The 22807-nt window shown below is 49.9% G+C and overlaps 1 protein-coding gene across 2 annotated transcripts; it reads right to left on the minus strand.

Annotated features, from left to right (window-relative positions):
• Window positions 1–684: 684 nt before the first annotated feature.
• Window positions 685–22430, minus strand: frzb (frizzled related protein). Of its 2 annotated transcripts, none has more exons than XM_038292496.1 (8): window positions 22084–22288; window positions 15158–15406; window positions 14227–14265; window positions 14000–14059; window positions 13470–13535; window positions 12613–12817; window positions 12461–12524; window positions 685–1507 (listed from the first exon to the last, which is right to left on the minus strand). In XM_038292496.1, exons 1-8 carry the CDS (start codon window positions 22286–22288, stop codon window positions 1451–1453), a joined length of 945 nt encoding a protein of 314 aa, XP_038148424.1. In that variant the 3' UTR covers window positions 685–1450. The 2 variants fall into 2 exon arrangements, with proteins under 2 accessions (XP_038148424.1, XP_038148416.1); XM_038292488.1 differs by lacking the exon at window positions 685–1507 and adding an exon at window positions 11993–12043 and having other exon boundaries at window positions 12416–12524; window positions 22084–22430.
• Between the last annotated feature and the right edge of the window lie 377 nt (window positions 22431–22807).

The following is a 22807-nucleotide window of genomic DNA, read 5'->3' on the forward strand; positions in this document are numbered from 1 at the left end:
CTCCGCCTTGAGCTTCTTTTCCGAACACACAGCTTTATGATCAACTGGAAACGGCGCCACGCAAATTAATCGCGATATATCGATTAAATTATATTTAATTAATGTGTCCAGCCTGCAGATGGGCGTCATTCAAAGCCATGAAGGCAGAAGAAGCTAAAGGATTATTCATTAGAATGATAAATGCTTCCTCTGCATCTTTAATTATAAAGCAAATAAACAGTAAAATCAGTTCAATCATCCGGGTTCACGGTTCCCTTCATGTTCAAAATCAGCTTTAAAGAATCAACAGAGAATCATTAAAAGGCTGCAGAGGTCTGCATATCAGGCCGGCTGGAGTCTAAACCCGATTTAAAAATAAACTCATCCTTCAACATCTCCAAACTCTCCCTCAGAACTTTAGAGGAAATGTTTCTGATCGAACCGTCCAGAAGAATCATGGGAGAACTAAAGATTAGGGTTATGGCCCGTGGGCCTCCACAGCAGCAGAAGCTCAGACTGATTCAATATTTTTAAACCCCTTTATTACATTATTTTATGACTTTGGATCAGGACAATCTTTAAGTTTAATGAACGTTTCTAAATGTAAAAATCAGCTGAGATGATTTAAAACTTTGGGCTCCATGAAGCAGACCTGGCGTCCCGTTCCTGAGCATCAACACACAACAAGAGACTGGACACACTGGAAGGACTGGGAAAACTTTTATAAGAAAATAAGAAGCACATTTAATAAAAACAAACTTTAGCAGTTTTTGGCAGACATGGAGACAAACACAGATTTGACTGATTCATCATGACTTTCAGAACAAAATGACAGTAATATATTTTATTCAGACCGTCACCGTGAGCCCAAGCCAGAGGAGGAGGATGATGATGGAGCGCCGAAGGTTTCCTCCTTCAGCTGCTTCTCTGTAGTGTCCATGAAGACGCCATCACTGATTGGTGGTCAGCGATTTCAGGGATTTAGATTGGGTGGACCCACAGGACGGTAACCATGGCGACCATTAGAAACCATGCAGAAACTAGTTAAGGGGTTAAAAAGTCATCCATCATGATAAGAAGACCAGAACCCTGAAGGTCCGTCTGGCCCCGACCCGGTCCTCTCCTTCCTGTGGTGCTCATTGCCCCACAGGCAGGTCCTTATCCTCATCACCATGGTAACATGGGCCTCATGTTGGCAGATATTCCATCCAATATGGCCGCCTTTGAAAAATGTTTGGTCCAGGAAAACAAAAAGAATTCATGCATTTGCGGAAATGTTTAAAGCTCCAATTCTTCTGCTGTTTCTACAGGAAAAGGCAGAAACTCTGAATGATGACTGTGCAAAGAAAAGAGGCCACAATCTGATAAACTAGGAGAGGATCTACATTCAGCTAAAACAGTCTGTGATAGTGCAATATCTACACAAACACACCCTCACACTCACACTCACTCCAACACACACACGCAGGTCTCAGTGGCGACTCCGGCGGGAATGTGCCTGGGAAGCCTGCAGGGCCTGGTCCCATTTCTGGACAGAAGGAAGAACAAAGAATAAAAAGCTGGGGAGGTCAGTTCTTCCAGAAGCACCCTGAAAAACCCTGAGGAACGCCCAAAGAAACGCAGAGAGAAACACCCTGAGAAAAACCCTGAGAAAAACCCTGAGGAACGCAGAGAGAAACACCTGGAGAAAAACCCTGAGAAAAACCCTGAGGAACGCCCAAAGGAACGCAGAGAGAAACACCCTGAGAAAAACCCTGAGAAAAACCCTGAGGAACGCAGAGAGAAACACCTGGAGAAAAACCCTGAGAAAAACCCTGAGGAACGCCCAAAGGAACGCAGAGAGAAACACCCTGAGAAAAACCCTGAGAAAAACCCTGAGGAACGCAGAGAGAAACACCTGGAGAAAAACCCTGAGAAAAACCCTGAGGAACGCCCAAAGAAACGCAGAGAGAAACACCCTGAGAAAAACCCTGAGAAAAACCCTGAGGAACGCAGAGAGAAACACCTGGAGAAAAACCCTGAGAAAAACCCTGAGGAACGCCCAAAGAAACGCAGAGAGAAACACCCTCAGAAACACCCTGAGAAAAACCCTGAGGAACGCAGAGAGAAACACCCTGAGAAAAACCCTGAGGAACGCCTAAAGGAACGCAGAGAGAAACACCCTGAGAAAAACCCTGAGGAACGCCCAAAGAAACGCAGAGAAAAACACCCTGAGAAACACCCTGAGAAAAACCCTGAGGAACGCAGAGAGAAACACCCTGAGAAAAACCCTGAGGAACGCCTAAAGGAACGCAGAGAGAAACACCCTGAGAAAAACCCTGAGGAACGCCCAAAGAAACGCAGAGAAAAACACCCTGAGAAACACCCTGAGAAAAACCCTGAGGAACGCAGAGAGAAACACCCTGAGAAAAACCCTGAGGAACGCCCAAAGGAACGCAGAGAGAAACACCCTGAGAAAAACCCTGAGGAACGCCCAAAGAAACGCAGAGAGAAACACCCTGAGAAAAACCCTGAGGAACGCCCAAAGGAACGCAGAGAGAAACACCCTGAGAAAAACCCTGAGGAACGCCCAAAGGAACGCAGAGAGAAACACCCTGAGAAACACCCTGAGAAAAACCCTGAGGAACGCAGAGAGAAACACCCTGAGAAACACCCTGAGAAAAACCCTGAGGAACGCAGAGAGAAACAACCTGAGAAACACCCTGAGAAAAACCCTGAGGAACGCAGAGAGAAACACCCTGAGAAAAACCCTGAGGAACGCCCAAAGGAACGCAGAGAGAAACACCCTGAGAAAAACCCTGAGAAAAACCCTGAGGAACGCAGAGAGAAACAACCTGAGAAACACCCTGAGAAAAACCCTGAGGAACGCCCAAAGGAACGCAGAGAGAAACACCCTGAGAAAAACCCTGAGGAACGCAGAGAGAAACACCCTGAGAAAAACCCTGAGGAACGCCCAAAGGAACGCAGAGAGAAACACCCTGAGAAAAACCCTGAGGAACGCCCAAAGGAACGCAGAGAGAAACACCCTGAGAAACACCCTGAGAAAAACCCTGAGGAACGCAGAGAGAAACACCCTGAGAAAAACCCTGAGGAACGCCCAAAGAAACGCAGAGAGAAACACCCTGAGAAAAACCCTGAGGAACGCCCAAAGGAACGCAGAGAGAAACACCCTGAGAAAAACCCTGAGGAACGCCCAAAGGAACGCAGAGAGAAACACCCTGAGAAACACCCTGAGAAAAACCCTGAGGAACGCAGAGAGAAACACCCTGAGAAAAACCCTGAGGAACGCCCAAAGAAACGCAGAGAGAAACACCCTGAGAAAAACCCTGAGGAACGCCCAAAGGAACGCAGAGAGAAACACCCTGAGAAAAACCCTGAGGAACGCCCAAAGAAACGCAGAGAGAAACACCCTGAGAAAAACCCTGAGGAACGCCCAAAGGAACGCAGAGAGAAACACCCTGAGAAACACCCTGAGAAAAACCCTGAGGAACGCAGAGAGAAACACCCTGAGAAAAACCCTGAGGAACGCCCAAAGGAACGCAGAGAGAAAAACCCTGAGAAAAACCCTGAGGAACGCCCAAAGAAACGCAGAGAGAAACACCCTGAGAAAAACCCTGAGAAAAACCCTGAGGAACGCCCAAAGGAACGCAGAGAGAAACACCCTGAGAAAAACCCTGAGGAACGCCCAAAGGAACGCAGAGAGAAACACCCTGAGAAAAACCCTGAGAAAAACCCTGAGGAACGCCCAAAGAAACGCAGAGAGAAACACCCGGAGAAAAACCCTGAAGAACGCCCAAAGGAACGAAGAGAGAAACACCCTGAGAAAAACCCTGAGGAACGCCCAAAGGAACGCAGAGAGAAACACCCTGAGAAAAACCCCGAGGAACGCCCAAAGGAACGCAGAGAGAAACACCCTGAGAAAAACCCTGAGGAACGCCCAAAGGAACGCAGAGAGAAACACCCTCAGAAACACCCTGAGAAAAACCCTGAGGAACACCCAAAGAAACGCAGAGAGAAACACCCGGAGAAAAACCCTGAAGAACGCCCAAAGGAACGAAGAGAGAAACACCCTGAGAAAAACCCTGAGGAACGCCCAAAGGAACGCAGAGAGAAACACCCTGAGAAAAACCCTGAGGAACGCCCAAAGGAACGCAGAGAGAAACACCCTGAGAAAAACCCTGAAGAACGCCCAAAGGAACGAAGAGAGAAACACCCTGAGAAAAACCCTGAGGAACGCCCAAAGGAACGCAGAGAGAAACACCCTGAGAAAAACCCTGAGGAACGCCCAAAGGAACGCAGAGAGAAAAACCCTGAGAAAAACCCTGAGGAACGCCCAAAGAAACGCAGAGAGAAACACCCTGAGAAAAACCCTGAGAAAAACCCTGAGGAACGCCCAAAGGAACGCAGAGAGAAACACCCTGAGAAAAACCCTGAGAAAAACCCTGAGGAACGCCCAAAGAAACGCAGAGAAAAACACCCTGAGAAACACCCTGAGAAAAACCCTGAGGAACGCAGAGAGAAACACCCTGAGAAAAACCCTGAGGAACGCCCAAAGGAACGCAGAGAGAAACACCCTGAGAAAAACCCTGAGGAACGCCCAAAGGAACGCAGAGAGAAACACCCTGAGAAACACCCTGAGAAAAACCCTGAGGAACGCAGAGAGAAACAACCTGAGAAACACCCTGAGAAAAACCCTGAGGAACGCAGAGAGAAACACCCTGAGAAAAACCCTGAGGAACGCCCTAAGGAACGCAGAGAGAAACACCCTGAGAAAAACCCTGAGGAACGCCCAAAGAAACGCAGAGAGAAACACCCTGAGAAAAACCCTGAGGAACGCCCAAAGAAACGAAGAGAGAAACACCCTGAGAAAAACCCTGAGGAACGCCCAAAGGAACGCAGAGAGAAACACCCTGAGAAAAACCCTGAGGAACGCCCAAAGAAACGAAGAGAGAAACACCCTGAGAAAAACCCTGAGGAACGCCCAAAGGAACGCAGAGAGAAACACCCTGAGAAAAACCCTGAGGAACGCCCAAAGGAACGAAGAGAGAAACACCCTGAGAAAAACCCTGAGGAACGCCCAAAGGAACGCAGAGAGAAACACCCTGAGAAAAACCCTGAGGAACGCCCAAAGGAACGCAGAGAGAAACACCCTGAGAAAAACCCTGAGAAAAACCCTGAGAAAAACCCTGAGGAACGCCCAAAGAAACGCAGAGAGAAACACCCTGAGAAAAACCCTGAGAAAAACCCTGAGGAACGCAGAGAGAAACACCCTGAGAAAAACCCTGAGGAACGCCCAAAGGAACGCAGAGAGAAACACCCTGAGAAAAACCCTGAGGAACGCCCAAAGGAACGCAGAGAGAAACACCCTGAGAAAAACCCTGAGAAAAACCCTGAGGAACGCAGAGAGAAACACCCTGAGAAAAACCCTGAGGAACGCCCAAAGGAACGCAGAGAGAAACACCCTGAGAAAAACCCTGAGGAACGCCCAAAGAAACGCAGAGAGAAACACCCTGAGAAAAACCCTGAGGAACGCCCAAAGGAACGCAGAGAGAAACACCCTGAGAAAAACCCTGAAGAACGCCCAAAGGAACGAAGAGAGAAACACCCTGAGAAAAACCCTGAGGAACGCCCAAAGGAACGCAGAGAGAAAAACCCTGAGAAAAACCCTGAGGAACGCCCAAAGAAACGCAGAGAGAAACACCCTGAGAAAAACCCTGAGAAAAACCCTGAGGAACGCCCAAAGGAACGCAGAGAGAAACACCCTCAGAAACACCCTGAGAAAAACCCTGAGGAACGCCCAAAGAAACGCAGAGAGAAACACCCGGAGAAAAACCCTGAAGAACGCCCAAAGGAACGAAGAGAGAAACACCCTGAGAAAAACCCTGTGGAACGCCCAAAGGAACGCAGAGAGAAACACCCTGAGAAAAACCCTGAAGAACGCCCAAAGGAACGAAGAGAGAAACACCCTGAGAAAAACCCTGAAGAACGCCCAAAGGAACGAAGAGAGAAACACCCTGAGAAAAACCCTGAGGAACGCCCAAAGGAACGAAGAGAGAAACACCCTGAGAAAAACCCTGAGGAACGCCCAAAGGAACGCAGAGAGAAACACCCTGAGAAAAACCCTGAAGAACGCCCAAAGGAACGCAGAGAGAAACACCCTGAGAAAAACCCTGAGGAACGCCCAAAGGAACGCAGAGAGAAAAACCCTGAGAAAAACCCTGAGGAACGCCCAAAGGAACGCAGAGAGAAACACCCTGAGAAAAACCCTGAGGAACGCCCAAAGGAACGCAGAGAGAAACACCCTCAGAAACACCCTGAGAAAAACCCTGAGGAACGCCCAAAGAAACGAAGAGAGAAACACCCTGAGAAAAACCCTGAGGAACGCCCAAAGGAACGCAGAGAGAAACACCCTGAGAAAAACCCTGAGGAACGCCCAAAGGAACGAAGAGAGAAACACCCTGAGAAAAACCCTGAGGAACGCCCAAAGGAACGCAGAGAGAAACACCCTGAGAAAAACCCTGAGGAACGCCCAAAGGAACGCAGAGAGAAACACCCTGAGAAAAACCCTGAGAAACGCCCAAAGAAACGCAGAGAGAAACACCCTGAGAAAAACCCTGAGAAAAACCCTGAGAAAAACCCTGAGGAACGCAGAGAGAAACACCCTGAGAAAAACCCTGAGGAACGCCCAAAGGAACGCAGAGAGAAACACCCTGAGAAAAACCCTGAGGAACGCCCAAAGGAACGCAGAGAGAAACACCCTGAGAAAAACCCTGAGAAAAACCCTGAGGAACGCAGAGAGAAACACCCTGAGAAAAACCCTGAGGAACGCCCAAAGGAACGCAGAGAGAAACACCCTGAGAAAAACCCTGAGGAACGCCCAAAGAAACGCAGAGAGACACCCTGAGAAAAACCCTGAGGAACGCCCAAAGGAACGCAGAGAGAAACACCCTGAGAAAAACCCTGAGAAAAACCCTGAGGAACACCCAAAGGAACGCAGAGAGAAACACCCTCAGAAACACCCTGAGAAAAACCCTGAGGAACGCCCAAAGAAACGCAGAGAGAAACACCCTCAGAAACACCCGGAGAAAAACCCTGAAGAACGCCCAAAGGAACGAAGAGAGAAACACCCTCAGAAACACCCGGAGAAAAACCCTGAAGAACGCCCAAAGGAACGCAGAGAGAAACACCCTCAGAAACACCCTGAGAAAAACCCTGAGGAACACCCAAAGGAACGCAGAGAGAAACACCCTCAGAAACACCCGGAGAAAAACCCTGAAGAACGCCCAAAGGAACGAAGAGAGAAACACCCTGAGAAAAACCCTGAGGAACGACCAAAGAAACGCAGAGAGAAACACCCTGTGGACCGCCCTGAGGAACACCCAGAAGACCGCCCTGAGGAACGCCCAAAGAAACGCAGAGAGAAACACCCTGAGAAAAACCCTGAGGAACGCCCAAAGGAACGCCCAGAGGAATGCCCAGAGGACCGCCCAGAGGAATGCCCAGAGGAACGCCCAGAGGAATGCCCAGAGGACCGCCCAGAGGAATGCCCAGAGGAACGCCCAGAGGACCGCCCAAAGAAACGCAGAGAGAAACACCCTGAGAAACGCCCAAAGGAACGCCCAAAGAAACGCAGAGAGAAACCCTCTGAGAAAAACCCTGAGGAACGCCCAAAGAAACACAGAGAAAAACACCCTGAGAAACACCCTGAGAAACGCCCAAAGGAACGCCCAAAGAAACGCAGAGAGAAACACCCTGAGAAACACCCTGAAAAAACGGCCAAAGGAACGCCCAAAGGAACGCAGAGAGAAACCCTCTGAGAAAAACCCTGAGGAACGCCCAAAGAAACGCAGAGAGAAACACCCTGTGGTCCGCCCTGAGGAACACCCAGAAGACCGCCCTGAGGAACGCCCAAAGAAACGCAGAGAGAAACACCCTGAGAAACACCCTGAGAAAAACCCTGAGGAACGCCCAAAGGAACGCCCAGAGGAATGCCCAGAGGACCGCCCAGAGGAATGCCCAGAGGAACGCCCAGAGGAATGCCCAGAGGAACGCCCAGAGGAACGCCCAGAGGAACGCCCAGAGGAATGCCCAGAGGAACGCCCAGAGGAACGCCCAGAGGACCGCCCAGAGGAACGCCCAGAGGAACGCCCAGAGGAATGCCCAGAGGAACGCCCAGAGGAACGCCCAGAGGACCGCCCAGAGGAATGCCCAGAGGACCGCCCAGAGGAACGCCCAGAGGAACGCCCAGAGGACCGCCCAGAGGAACGCCCAGAGGACCGCCCAGAGGAACGCCCAAAGAAACGCAGAGAGAAACACCCTGAGAAACGCCCAAAGGAACGCCCAAAGAAACGCAGAGAAAAACACCCTGAGAAACACCCTGAGAAACGCCCAAAGGAACGCCCAAAGAAACGCAGAGAGAAACACCCTGAGAAACACCCTGAAAAAACGCCCAAAGGAACGCCCAAAGGAACGCAGAGAGAAACCCTCTGAGAAAAACCCTGAGGAACGCCCAAAGAAACGCAGAGAGAAACACCCTGTGGTCCGCCCTGAGGAACACCCAGAAGACCGCCCTGAGGAACGCCCAAAGAAACGCAGAGAGAAACACCCTGAGAAACACCCTGAGAAAAACCCTGAGGAACGCCCAAAGGAACGCCCAGAGGAATGCCCAGAGGACCGCCCAGAGGAATGCCCAGAGGAACGCCCAGAGGAATGCCCAGAGGAACGCCCAGAGGAACGCCCAGAGGAATGCCCAGAGGAACGCCCAGAGGAACGCCCAGAGGACCGCCCAGAGGACCGCCCAGAGGAACGCCCAGAGGAACGCCCAGAGGAATGCCCAGAGGAACGCCCAGAGGAACGCCCAGAGGAATGCCCAGAGGAATGCCCAGAGGACCGCCCAGAGGAACGCCCAGAGGAACACCCAGAGGACCGCCCAGAGGAATGCCCAGAGGAACGCCCAGAGGAACGCCCAGAGGAACGCCCAGAGGACCGCCCAGAGGAATGCCCAGAGGAACGCCCAGAGGAATGCCCAGAGGAACGCCCAGAGGAACGCCCAGAGGAACGCCCAGAGGAACGCCCAGAGGACCGCCCAGAGGAATGCCCAGAGGACCGCCCAGAGGAACGCCCAGAGGAACGCCCAGAGGAACGCCCAGAGGAACACCCAGAGGACCGCCCAGAGGAATGCCCAGAGGAACGCCCAGAGGAACGCCCAGAGGAACGCCCAGAGGACCGCCCAGAGGAATGCCCAGAGGAACGCCCAGAGGACCGCCCAGAGGAATACCCAGAGGAACGCCCAGAGGAACGCCTAGAGGACCGCCCAGAGGAATGCCCAGAGGAACGCCCAGAGGAACGCCCAGAGGACCGCCCAGAGGAATACCCAGAGGAATGCCCAGAGGAACGCCCAGAGGACCGCCTAGAGGAACGCCCAGAGGAACGCCCAGAGGAACGCCCAGAGAAACACAGAGAGGACCGCACAGAGGAATGCCCAGAGGAATGTAGAGAGAAACACCCTGAGGAACGCCCAGTGGAACAACAGCCTCCCTGGAGGACCCTGCAGATGGGTCACAGGTCAGAGAGTTGAGGAAGCACTGCCTAAACTTCCGTTTCAAAGATGGCTGACGTTCACATCTACATAGCAAACCTTTGATGGCTTTGTCCTGGTTCTGAAACCCTTATCCAGAGGTTCTGTTCTAACCGCAGCAACATTCCAACAATGCAGAACATCTCTAAGCTCTCAGTTCCTGGGTTAATGGGAGGACTGGTTCAGAACCTGCAGCTCTGAGGAGAAGAAGAAACTTCTGGATTCAAGTCTGAATTCCACAGAAGCCAAACATCTCTGGGTTTGTGTTGATGTGAGCGACCCATCAGCACCGGAACCGGCTCGGGTTCCTCACCAGCTAAATGGAGCAGAGCAGGCAGCCATGTTGGGTTTGATGGCTAACCTTCAGTCTAAAGGAGTCCAGCCTCCCATCAAAACACTGAAACCAGCTTCTGAGGCGTCAGCAGATACGGTCCACCTTCAGCCTCATCCAGCCGCTGCTCTGCTGGAGCCAAAACTTTAAAAAGAAAGAAAGATCGGAGCTCATCATTACTAGAAGGGATGGAGCTAACATGACCTTCATCTCTTGATGGGGGAACCAGATCAGCTGCTGGTGGTGGCCCACCACCACCAGATAACCCTCCCCCTCTGTTCCTGGTTGCTGAGCAACAGCAGCCTTGGATGGGAAGGTCCTGGTGGTTCTGAAACAGTCTGAAGCACAGACCATGGGCGTAGGTTTGCATAGGGACCATAGGGACATGTCCCTACCAAAATTTTGGAAGGACCTATTTGTCCCTACCAATAATTGGATGTAAACAACATGTTTATAATTTACTATAGAGCAGCAGCTTCTTTTCCTCTCGCAGCTTCTCTGCCTGGTAGCTGCAGCTGCCTGCTCTTTCCTGTCCCGTTCACATAGCAGCGCATCAACTGTGCTGCGCGGTTTAATTCTCTGATTATTCTGCTATTAAGTTCCGCCTTCTCTCTTTCTGATTGCGTGTTTTCTAGTCTGTATGTGCGCGCGCGCGCGGGTGCTTGGAGCGCGAAAAAAAAGACGCTAAAATAAATTAATATTGGGCTACGAAACTAGTCCAAATTAAAAAAAATATTATCTACGCTAAAACAGGCGAAACCTTCTGACTGGAGTTCTGTAAAGAAGCAGGAGAGAGTTTTTTGATTTGTGGAACTTGAGAAATGTAAGTTAGCAACGTTAGGAGTTCTTTTATTTTATCTTTTAATCAGATAGCCAAAGGCTCCTTAAAGAAGATCTTTTATGAAATGAAACCAGGTGAAACAGAAGCCTTTAAACGTTTCCTTTGGAGGAGTTCTGGATGGAGAATATTGTCAGACAAAAACTTTTTTTTTTTTACTTCTTAAATGCTAATATTTTTTTTACAATCTTGGTATAATTCCTGCTCTAAGTTGGTCGCTCTGTCGGCTAAAGGCACATTTTAGTGGCCCTATACTCCAGTTTATGATTAATCACTTACTAAATTAGTTCACGATTATTTAAATAATTTGTTAATATGATTGTTTCAGCCATAGATAAAATACATGATATTAGCTACACAGAGTAACTACAGCCCAGATGTACAACTTCTAATATTAATACTTTAAATGCTCAGTGTCAGTTCCTCCTATAGTTCCAGTGCTCATGTAAATACAATACATTTATTTGCTGTCCCTTGAATGTATTATTCCAGAGAGAGCAGAGTGGGTTTTACCTCTGCACAATTCTATATCTTCAGAAGAAAACACAGGATAAATCCACATATAGACTATATTTGGTTAAACAGACACTGTCTTGGTCGCAGGTAAATTCAAATGCAATCCTTTTCAAAGTGGAAAAAGTCCCAATTCCACATTCATCAGAGCAAGTTATGCTTTAAATATTGATAAACAGCATCTAGTGCATGTAGTGCTTATAAGATTTGTATTAATGTAGCAAGAAATGCTGCTGTTCTCTTTTAACAAAATGAGCCCTGAAGCTCACATTAAGCATAAAAAAGAGCATGCATATTTTTTGCAAAGGACCAATGAAACTGAAGAATAGTGTCCCTACCAAAGTTGAAATCAAACCTACGCCCTTGGCACAGACCATCGTCCCAATCTGAGCAGTAGAAAGAAGGCTGGACCCAGAACCAGAACCCCCCTGACCTGAGCCCAGTCGGGTCTGCTGGGGGTCCGGGAGCAAACAGCCACCCTAGAACCCCCCTGACCTGAGCCCAGTTGGGTCTGCTGGGGGTCAGGGAGCAAACAGCCACCTTAGAACCCCCCTGACCCGAGCCCAGTGGGGTCTGCTGGGGGTCAGGGAGCAAACAGCCACCTTAGAACCCCCCTGACCCGAGCCCAGTCGGGTCTGCTGGGGGTCAGGGAGCAAACAGCCACCTTAGAACCCCCCTGACCTGAGTCCAGTCGGGTCTACTGGGGGTCCGGGAGCAAACAGCCACCTTAGAACCCCCCTGACCCGAGCCCAGTCGGGTCTGCTGGGGGTCAGGGAGCAAACAGCCACCTTAGAACCCCCCTGACCTGAGTCCAGTCGGGTTTGCTGGGGGTCAGGGAGCAAACAGCCACCCTAGAACCCCCCTGACCTGGGTCCAGTCGGGTTTGCTGGGGGTCAGGGAGCAAACAGCCACCTTTGAACCCCCCTGACCCGAGCCCAGTCTGTCCTGCTGGGGGTCAGGGAGCAAACAGCCACCTTAGAACCCTCCTGACCTGAGCCCAGTCGGGTCTGTTGGGGGTCAGGGAGCAAACAGCCACCTTAGAACCCCCCTGACCTGAGCCTAGTGGGGTCTGCTTGGGGTCAGGGAGCAAACAGCCACCTTAGAACCCCCCTGACCCGAGCCCAGTCTGGTCTGCTGGGGGTCAGGGAGCAAACAGCCACCTTAGAACCCCCCTGACCTGAGTCCAGTTGGGTCTGCTGGGGGTCAGGGAGCAAACACCCACCTTGACCTTTCGGCGCATTTTGTCCTTCCACTTCTGAGCCACGCTGCTGTCGATCAGAAGCAACCTGCAGCCAGAGGCAGAGCAAAAACGCCTTTCATCGTCATGACAACCTTCCGACAGCCATGCTTCATCATCCTCATCACCACTCATACCTGGACCTTTCTTCGCTCTCGTAGCCCATGATGAGGTACTCCTCCCCAGGGGTGAGGGGGGGGCACAGGCAGGATGAGGAGTAATAGAGCATCTGGGTCTCCTTTGGGATGTTGACCAGAGAGGACTTCAGGACCTCCTTCACGTCCACCACGGCCGTGGGCTCCAGACCGCGGTTTCGGACCTCCCGGACCCTGGCCCTGATGACTGGGGGTGGGGCGGGGTGGGGGGTTGGGGGGGATCAAAATACCTACATCAGTCTGTGTCTCCTTACTCCAGCTCCCTGTTACTGAAATAAATCAGCCATTAATAATCTGATTAATCTGGTAACCTTAATTAAGCGCGTCACTTCCTGTTGTAATAGCGCTTCGTTTCCAGGAGGAGCTGCTCTGTTTCTGTTTCTACATTCAATGGAAATTCAATGATTTATGGCTTTAACAAACGAGGAGAAGCAGACGCCTCTCAGCCTGGGGGGATGGCGTCCTACTCCCCTGGAGGAGCTGCTCCGTTTGGGATTCATTCAATATGTGGGCATAGGTGGTTACCGCGGCAACAGATCCTCATGAAACTGAAATCAGTTAGAAAATCCCTTTGCTGCCTGATTAGAGTTAAATATTCCAGAATCTGACTGGCTGGGTGCTAACAGATGGGCTTATGGAGGCCATTTCACACCCGGCTATGCAGAGAGAGGGCCGCTGCGGACGGGCTAACGTTAGCCCCGGCCGCTGCGGACGGGCTAACGTTAGCCCCGGCCGCTGCAGATGGGCTAACGTTAGCCCCGGCTGCAGTGGCCGGGGCTAACGTTAGCTTATTACTCCAGTTTATGATCTTTATCCCGTTAAAGCGTCTCATGGCTCACCGTAGTTGTAGTTGTTATTCACGTAGGCCTTCTGGCCCATTTTCACCGTTTTACACTTGCAGCGATCTACAAACACAAACAGAAGGTTTTTATTGCTCAACATTTCTTCTTCTTTCATTCACCCTTAATGTCTGAATTTATAAACAATCATACAACTAAATGTTCACATCATTAGAGATGATTTCCCTCATTATTACATGAAGATTAGTTATGATGCTAATTAGCAACACCAGGAACCAACCACACTACATGACATCACTGCGATTAATATTTGATTATTGAGCTGTGACCTAAAGGTAGAGGTAAACCTGAGGTAAACCGCTGCATAAAAAGCTTCTTCAGAAGACGTGTCATTTCAAACACTGCCCCCTAGTGACCAGCAGCTGTAGGTGCAGAGGAACCATTAACGCGGCCGGTCAAACATTTTATCATCCATCCGTTGATGATGCAGCTAAACGGGAACATTTGGAGCTTTAGTTAATAACATCCATTTAGTTTCTCCTCCACCTTGTCGGGGGCAGCAGCCTTACCTCCATTTGGTCCTCGGCAGTGGAAGCTGCTGGGATCCATCGGAACGTCAGAGCCGGACTCTAGAGGGCAGAAAATTTTTGGTGGATTAGTTAAAGCGGAGCTGATGGACTCCTTCATCCTCAGCCTGTTCAGGGTCCACCAGGAGCCCCTCCCATCAGGTCAGCAGGTAGGATGGTTACATCCCCTGCTGGACCTCACTGATGGTTGGAGAAGGAAAACACCTCACCTGGGTTCTGACACCTGGACGGGTCCTGGAGGTACGGGTCTGCAGAGACAGAAAAGATTCAGTCTTTCACACATTAAGGATAGAAAAACAGTCATAGAATGAGTTTAGTGCTGCTGCTGTATGGGGACCCTAAAGCAGCTTCTGATGGAGCTTCCCTTCCTCCAGCTGCTGATCATTCAGGACGTTCTCTGCCTGCTCTGGGAGAACATGAGGGACAGAGATGGAGAGAAAATCCCTGGAACAACTTCAGTGATCCACCCCGGCTGAACCGCAGCACATCAACAAATCACAGCCAGGGAAATCCCCGGGTCCCGCTGCGTCCAGTGAGCCGGCGCGGCTCGGAGGACGGTGGGCGTACGGATGTGGAGGTCGGGCTGAGGTTTTGTTTTTCCTGCTCCTGGGTTTGGAGACGCCAAGGACAGCGAGGGTTTTATTGAGTGGGCCGCCTGCATCAAGCAGCTCTTTGTGGGAGTGAAATCAGAGGGGAAATGAGTCACGCTATCTGTTTGGGAAGGAACCAAAACAGTCGCTGCTCTGGGAAACAGGCCATATTTGGAGGAAAGAGCTGAAGCTGCTGATTTAGAAGGATCCGTAAACATTTGGCTTTAGCAGGCAGCAGGATTTACTCCAATAGGTCAACTTTTAGAACAGGATTTGCTCAGGATCCACAAACTGCAATGACTTCAACATATAGATGCTCCTTCTCTGCCTGTAGAAACTATTAGATCTCAGATGATCTCAGCTCTCCAACATTAGTCAGGGAGCATGAAAAGCTTCTGAGTAGAAACTTTCAAGTTTAATTTAGCCTCAGACTTTGACTAGGCCGTCATAACAGCCTAGTCTGACCCTAAGAAGGTTTGCAGATGTTCTGTAGAAGATGAATTCATTCTAGATTAAATAGATCTCAGGCCTCAGGAACTGAGCAACCAACCTGGTCCTTCTGCCTTGACGATGGCCTCAGGAGAGATGCAGACGCCGCGGTCGTACAGCGGCAGCTCGCTGCAGGCCAGGCTGTCGGGCCAGCTGTGGTTGTACCTCTTCATCACGGGCTCACAGCCGGACTTGGCTCGCTCACACACCGCCTTGCAGGGCTTGATGGGCTCATGCTGGAAGTCGATGGTGCAGATGGGAGCGTACATGGCGCACAGGAAGAAGAGAAGATCTGGGCTGCATCCCGTACCTGAGCAGACAGAGTTTAAACATTAGTTTGCAGGTGCTAGGCTCCAGGTACTTAGAGATTCACTTCCAAACAGAAACCCCACATTCATATCTTCAGGTAACACAGAGTACATGTCAGACTTAATAATATTACTTCAGCGATAGTTTCAAGGTGTTGCTTTATTGTATATCTCGTACCGTGTCTTTTGGTTGTGCTGTTCTTTTTTCATCTCGTTGCAGGTGATGAAGCAGACTGAAAATGTTTGGTCATTGTCTCCTTTCTATCTCCTCTTTCTTTCATCTTTTCTCTTTTTTCCTTTTCTTCTTCTGTTTTTCTGCTCTACTTACATTGCAGTGTCCATATAAACTATAAAACTCCCTGCATAATTATAATAAAGCTATTTCTATGCATGAAACAAGTGGAGCAGTATGGCAATTGCCATATTGCTCCACTTGTGAAAGTAAAATCTGTTGGGCTCTTTTTGGCATCAAGACAATTATTCTTATTGCCACATTGCCAGACAGGACACGGTAAAAAATAAATAAATAAATAAATAAATAAACATTAGTTTGCAACTTTGCTTCACTTCCTGTCCCGGGTTTGTTTGTGTTACCGTTTTGTTGCAGTTTCCATCTATTTCTATGTTTAACTTAAAGCTACTTCTGGATTATTGGTTGAACGAGTTTATTTAGTTTCAAAGTAAATTCATGGTATTCGTTTTCCGTTTTACTCTCCATTGTTTGTCGCAGTATTTCTTGCTAAGATGACCTAATGATGATGTCATTGATTACCTCGCTGGGTTCTACCAACTAGAGATTGTGATTGTTTCAGTTAAAATTTGCAGAAAAAAGGTTGATTTTCAGATGAAATATGAATATTAGAAAACAATGTAATGATCCTGTCTGCGCTGCATGAGGCACCAGAACCATCAGAAACAACGCATCACTCAGAAGAAGCAGGAACCACGTCTTCAAACAAAGAGGGGACAGAGGAACAGGAAGAGCTGGGCTCAGCGTACCTGCCAAGCGTTGGTAGGACAGCGTTCCTGCCCAGCGTTGGTAGGACGGCGTTCCTGCCCAGCGGTGGTAGGACAGCGTACCTGCCCAGCGGTGGTAGGACAGCGTACCTGCCAAGCGTTGGTAGGACAGCGTACCTGCCAAGCGTTGGTAGGACAGCGTACCTGCCCAGCGGTGGTAGGACAGCGTACCTGCCAAGCGTTTGGTAGGACAGCGTTCCTGTCCAGCGGTGGTAGGACAGCGTACCTGCCCAGCGGTGGTAGGACAGCGTTCCTGCCCAGCGTTGGTAGGACAGCGTACCTGCCAAGCGTTGGTAGGACAGCGTTCCTGCCCAGCGTTGGTAGGACGGCGTTCCTGCCCAGCGGTGGTAGGACAGCGTACCTGCCCAGTGGTGGTAGGACGGCGTTCCTGCCCAGTGGTGGTAGGACGGCGTTCCTGCCCAGCGTTGGTAGGACAGCGTACCTGCCAAGCGTTGGTAGGACAGCGTACCTGCCAAGCGTTGGTAGGACAGCGTACCTGCCCAGCGGTGGTAGGACAGCGTACCTGCCAAGCGTTGGTAGGACAGCGTACCTGCCAAGCGGTGGTAGGACAGCGTTCCTGCCCAGCGTTGGTAGGACAGCGTACCTGCCCAGCGGTGGTAGGACAGCGTACCTGCCAAGCGTTGGTAGGACAGCGTACCTGCCAAGCGGTGGTAGGACACCGTTCCTGCCCAGCGTTGGTAGGACAGCGTACCTGCCAAGCGGTGGTAGGACAGCGTACCTGCCCAGCGGTGGTAGGACAGCGTACCTGCCAAGCGTTGGTAGGACAGCGTACCTGCCAAGCGGTGGTAGGACAGCGTTCCTGCCCAGCGTTGGTAGGACGGCGTTCCTGCCCAGCGTTGGTAGGACGGCGTTCCTGCCCAGCGGTGGTAGGACAGCGTACCTGCCCAGCCTTGGTAGGACAGCGTACCTGCCCAGCGTTGGTAGGACAGCGTACCTGCCAAGCGTTGGTAGGACAGCGTTCCTGTCCAGCGGTGGTAGGACGGCGTTCCTGCCCAGCGTTGGTAGGACAGCGTACCTGCCAAGCGTTGGTAGGACAGCGTACCTGCCCAGCGGTGGTAGGACAGCGTACCTGCCAAGCGTTGGTAGGACAGCGTTCCTGTCCAGCGGTGGTAGGACGGCGTTCCTGCCCAGCGTTGGTAAGACGGCATACCTGTCCAGCGCTGGTAGGATAGCGTTCCTGTCCAGCGGTGGTAGGACAGCGTTCCTGCCCAGCGTTGGTAGGACAGCGTACCTGCCCAGCGTTGGTAGGACAGCGTTCCTGCCCAGCATTGGTAAGACAGCGTACCTGTCCAGCGCTGGTAGGATAGCGTACCTGCTCCCTTCCCAGGCTAAAACCACCAGGGGCTGACTGGGAGGTCTCTCCTGTCCCCCCGCCCACCATGAGGAGTCCAGGTAGCTTGGTGTCTTGATGGAGATTCTCTGCAGTGCGATGTTGATATTCACCAGTCCAAACCAGCCATGAGATTTATTTATGGTGAGATCTTTGCTCAGATCGTCGGAGGAACCCCGTAACCCCCCCCCCGATCCAGACCATCACTGACTGTGGGTACCTGACTCTGGACTTCTGGCATTTTGGCATTTCCTTCCTCCAGACTCTGGCACCTTGGTTTCCAAACGACGTGTAAAACTGAGCAACAGTCCAGAGCTGCTTCTCTGTAGCCCAGGTCAGGCGCCTCTGCCGCTGTTTCTGGTTCTAAAGTGGCTGACCTGGGGAAGGCGGCACCTGTAGCCCATTTCCTGCACACGCCTGTGCACGGTGGCTCTGGATGTTTCTACTCCAGACTCAGTCCACTGCTTCCGCAGGTCCCCCAAGATCTGGAATCGGCCCTTCTCCACAATCTACCTCAGGGTCTCCTCTTCTGGCTGTGCAGCGTTTTCTGTCACTTTTTCCTTCCCTCTGAGGCGCCTTGATGCAGCAGCACTCTGGGAACAGCCTATTGGTTCAGAAACATCTCTCTGTGTCATAGCCTCTGGCTGAGGGGGTCAATGATGCCTTCTGGACAGCAGGCAGGTCGGCAGTCTGACCCATGATGGGGGTCTGAGTGATGAACCAGGCTGGGAGTTTAAAGGCCTCAGGAACCTTTAGCAGGTGTTTAGAGTTAATCTGTTGATTCAGGTGATCAGGTGCATAGCAGCTCGTTTAGAGACCTTTATCATGATATGCTCATTTGGTGAGATAGGAATGTTGGGTTTTCATGAGATGGATGATAAATCATCTGTATGAAGACAATAAAAGACCTGAAATATTTCAGTTAGTGTGCAATGAATCTAAAATATATGAATGTTCAAGTTTTATCATTACATTATGGAAATAATGAACTTTATCACAGTATGCTAATATTTGAGAAGGACCTGTAAAGTAAGCGGACCCCAGCGGATGGATGGCAGGGAGAAAGAAGATCCTTCCTCCTACATCTGTTAAACTCTGAGAACATTTAAAGGTGTTCGTTCCGTTTCCCCTCAGCAGGAAGGACTTCTCCAGGGTCTGACCGCACACTGGAGCAGCGCCCCCCCCACCTGCTGGTTTCAAACGACACAGAACCAGAAAGGGTTTAAAGGCGGGAAGACGACGTTAGCCTGGAGCTGCTTCCTAAAGGTCCGACTGCAGCTCCTCCATCAGGAGCTTTTTCTGGCTCAGGGTGGCGCTGTAGCTTCAGCTCAATGTTTCCATCAGATCAGCTCATCCTGAAGCGGAATATGCTGCAGGATTCATCAGGGGAACCTTGGAGAAGCAGGAGGAAGGATTTCTGAAACGGTTCGGGATGGTTTTGCTGAATGAACTCCTCCTGGTCTTCAGGGTTTCCATCTCCATCAGTGTTCATGTCCTCCACAGTCTGGACTTTGACTAGGCCGTTCCACGTCATGGACCATCCCACTGCTGCTTTGACTGGGTTTTCAGGCAGGTTCTCCTTCTGGTAGAACTTCATCTGTGTTTTCCTCCATCCTTCCACAGAACCAGGGCAGCGGGGCTTCAGCTTCCTGTCAACCTTTCCTTAAAAACTCTCTTCGGATCAGAGCTCTTCCCTGGATTCTTCTCATCAGTTTGATTGGTCAGATCTCATGCCTGTCAGTCATCCTGTCAGCTGAGCTCCAGACCTCTGCAGCTCCTCCAGAGTCACCCAGGGCCTCTGCGCTGCTGCTGAGGGTGTTTCTGCAGGAAGAAGCTGAGGCTCAGAGTTCAGGGCGGCGTTGGTCCATGGAGGGAAGCATCATGGAGGCCGGTCCGTCCCGCCGCGCCGCTGCTTCACTTTGAATGTTTGCTCTGCGACTGGATTCATAAAACGCAATTTGTGGAAATCTAAACCATGACCGTTGGTTTAATGAAACTCTGATCCCCAGAAGCTCCTGATGCACAGAGAGGATGGACGGAATGATGCAGGGATGGACCGGAGGTAGACGGATTCCTCCAGTAAGCAGCCAGGATAAAGGAACAATATTTCCTGGCAGTTGATCCAGTCGATGTTCTGATCCACTTAGACGAGCAAAACAACACAGAACAAGCATCAGCAAAAAAACAACAACTTTTCCCACAAGATGCTAAAAGCAGCAGTTTTACGGTGGAACAGGGTCTGATTGGAAAGGTCATCCGAGGTCACCTTCTTCCCTTGGATACGTTTGGATAAGCAGCACAGAAAGCTGTGCTTTCCACACCCAGCTGTGTCTAGAATGAGCAGATCTACAGTTCTGCTCTGTCAGCTCAAATGATTCAGAAAAACAAGCTGGAAAATCTGCTCCTTCCACTTCAATCCAGACGTTTCCCTGAAGCCAAGACTAGACGGGACCTAAACGCAGCTGCTGCCTAGAAGAACGGCGCAGGAACACGTTCCTCAGATCGGATGACCACATTCATTCCAGCAGCTCCAGCCGGGCGTGAAGGCATGCAGATCCAGCTCAGGAGAGAACAGACAGGAAGTAGAGCCCAAAGCTCCGCCCAATCAGGCATCTGATGCTGATGGCTGCTAACCTTACAGTAGCATGGGTCAGAGAAGCAGCCAGGACCACAGAAGCTCTGGAGGAGCTGCAGAGAAGCTGCTGCTCCGATAAGATGAGATCAACAGAACCTTCCAGAACAAATAAACCAAACATTGGCTCCCTGTGTGGGAACCGTCTGACCAACAGCTCGCTGCCGTTTGGCAGGGATTTTATTTTCAGCCAAGCTTTTAATAAACGTCATTTCTCACTGCTGAGGCGACTCTATCTCCACATTTCTACTTTTACACATCTGGAAATTTGCTGCTGAAACTGTTGGATACAAACAAACATCCAGTAAATAAAGAGCCAATTATTTTTTTCTGGAGGTCTGGAGAACATGTGGCTCTACTTTTATATTTCTACATAAAGAAGAGAATCTTCTGCATAAACTGCAGGAGATCAATAAAGATAAAGGCGCCAATGAACGGCGTTCAGGTTTAACCTGCAGAGGACAGACTCCGCCTCCAGGTCGCTCACTGATAGCAGGAACCGTCCCTGTGGGATAAATACGGCTCCTTTGATCTGGGATCAAACATTTCATCGCTTTTATCAAACATTCAAACGTCAGTTTTTAAGGACCTGAACCGCCTCCATAAACCGGATCCAGATCCTCAGAAAGTGACGGATCACCATGGTGACGGACAGAAAGACAAACAATAAAACTCACAATAGTTGGAAATATTGATGCTGTGTGGCTCAAACCATCAAACTAAGAGTCATTAAAGTCGCTAAATGGATCCATTTCAGCGTCAAACCAAAGGATTAAAATGAAAGAAAACGATTTAAACTCAGACTGATGCGTTCAGACAGACCAGCAGCAGGTTTTAAAACAAACTGGATTCCAGCTTCTGTTGTTTCCATGGTTTCATTTTTTGAGCTTTTAGTTCTTTAAATCATTTAAATTCATTGGCCTAGAGCAGAACCGCAGGCCACCCTTTCATTCCAGAACTTTGTAATCCAGAACCTTTTATACCAGAACTTTTCAATCTATAATTTTTTTATCCAGAACTTTTCAATCTATAATTTTTTAATCCAGAACCTTTTAATCTAGAACTTTTTTAATCCAGAATTTCTAATTCAGAACTTTATAATCTACAATTTTTTATTTCAGAACTTTTTTTAATCCAGAACTTTTTAATCTAGATTTTTTTTTAATTCAGCACCGTTTATTCCAGAAATGTTTAATCTAGAACTTTTTAATCTAGAACCCTTTAATGCAGAACTTTTTATTGCAGAACTTTGTAATCCAGAACTTTGTAATCCAGAAATGTTTAATCCAGAACTTTTTAATCCAGAACATTTAATCTAGAACTTTTTAATCCAGAACATTTTAATCTAGAACCTTTTAATGCAGAACCTTTTATTGCAGAACTTTGTAATCCAGAACTTTTTAATCCAGAAATGTTTAATCCAGAACTTTTCAATCTAGAACTTTTTAATCCAGAATTTTTAAATCCAGAACCTTTTAATCTAGAACTTTTTATTCTAGAACTTTTCAATCTAGAACTTTTTAAGCCTAACCACTAACTTCTCTCTGGGGAAAAGTTGAAAATCGTTTGATTAAACTTGAAATAATTTTTTTTCCCCCCTTGAACTCGCTAAAAGCCAATGAGAGTAGAAGCGGCACCAGGTCCGGTTCCGGTTCTGGTTCTGGTTAAGCGGGACTCACCCAGCAGCCCCTCGAACTGCTCGATGGCCAGCACAGCGTTGTCCTGCGTGCTGTGGTGGAGGTGGTTCGGCATCTTGGTCATGTTCCACGGCATGGATCTGCACAGCGGGATCCGGACCGGCTCACAGGCGGCCGCCCGGACTGCAGGCGGCCACAGGGCGCAGGACACGGCCAGCAGAGCCACGCTGAGTCCCGGGGGGAGCATGTCTGAGGGGGGGTGGGGGGATCTGAGCTGAGACGCGGAGGTCCAGTCGGTTGGATCGGAACCAGGACGGGATCTGACCTGCTGATGGGAGCTTTCTGCTGCAGCTGCTCTCTGCTCCTGCAGACAGACCCAGGGTGGGGCTGCTTTCTTATGCAGACTCCCACCTCCTCCTCCTCCTCCTCTTCTTCAGGCCCTCCTTCTCCACCAGGCTCCCCTCTCCTCCTCCTCCTCTAACCCTCTGCACTAAAAACAGATTCCTTTTTGATGAAAAGTCAACATTGCTTAAGCCCCTGGAAGCTTGTAGGCCTAGATGCCATTACAGGCAGCAGTGAGGCCTGCTCACTTCATTTTCCACTAAACTTGAACTAATCCACTGCAGACTGCCCCAAAGTCACGGGTTCGAGGTTAATGCCACACATTTAGAAAACCTGAAAGTCTCATTTTGATTTGTGTTCAGTGTGATCAGATAAACAGGTCTGCTCCTTCATTGGGGCTTTATCAGGTGGGCCCATACAGGCT

Source organism: Cyprinodon tularosa, unplaced genomic scaffold (genome assembly GCF_016077235.1).
Source record: "Cyprinodon tularosa strain WSP-4 unplaced genomic scaffold, ASM1607723v1 ctg1088, whole genome shotgun sequence".
Taxonomy (NCBI): Eukaryota; Metazoa; Chordata; class Actinopteri; order Cyprinodontiformes; family Cyprinodontidae; genus Cyprinodon; species Cyprinodon tularosa.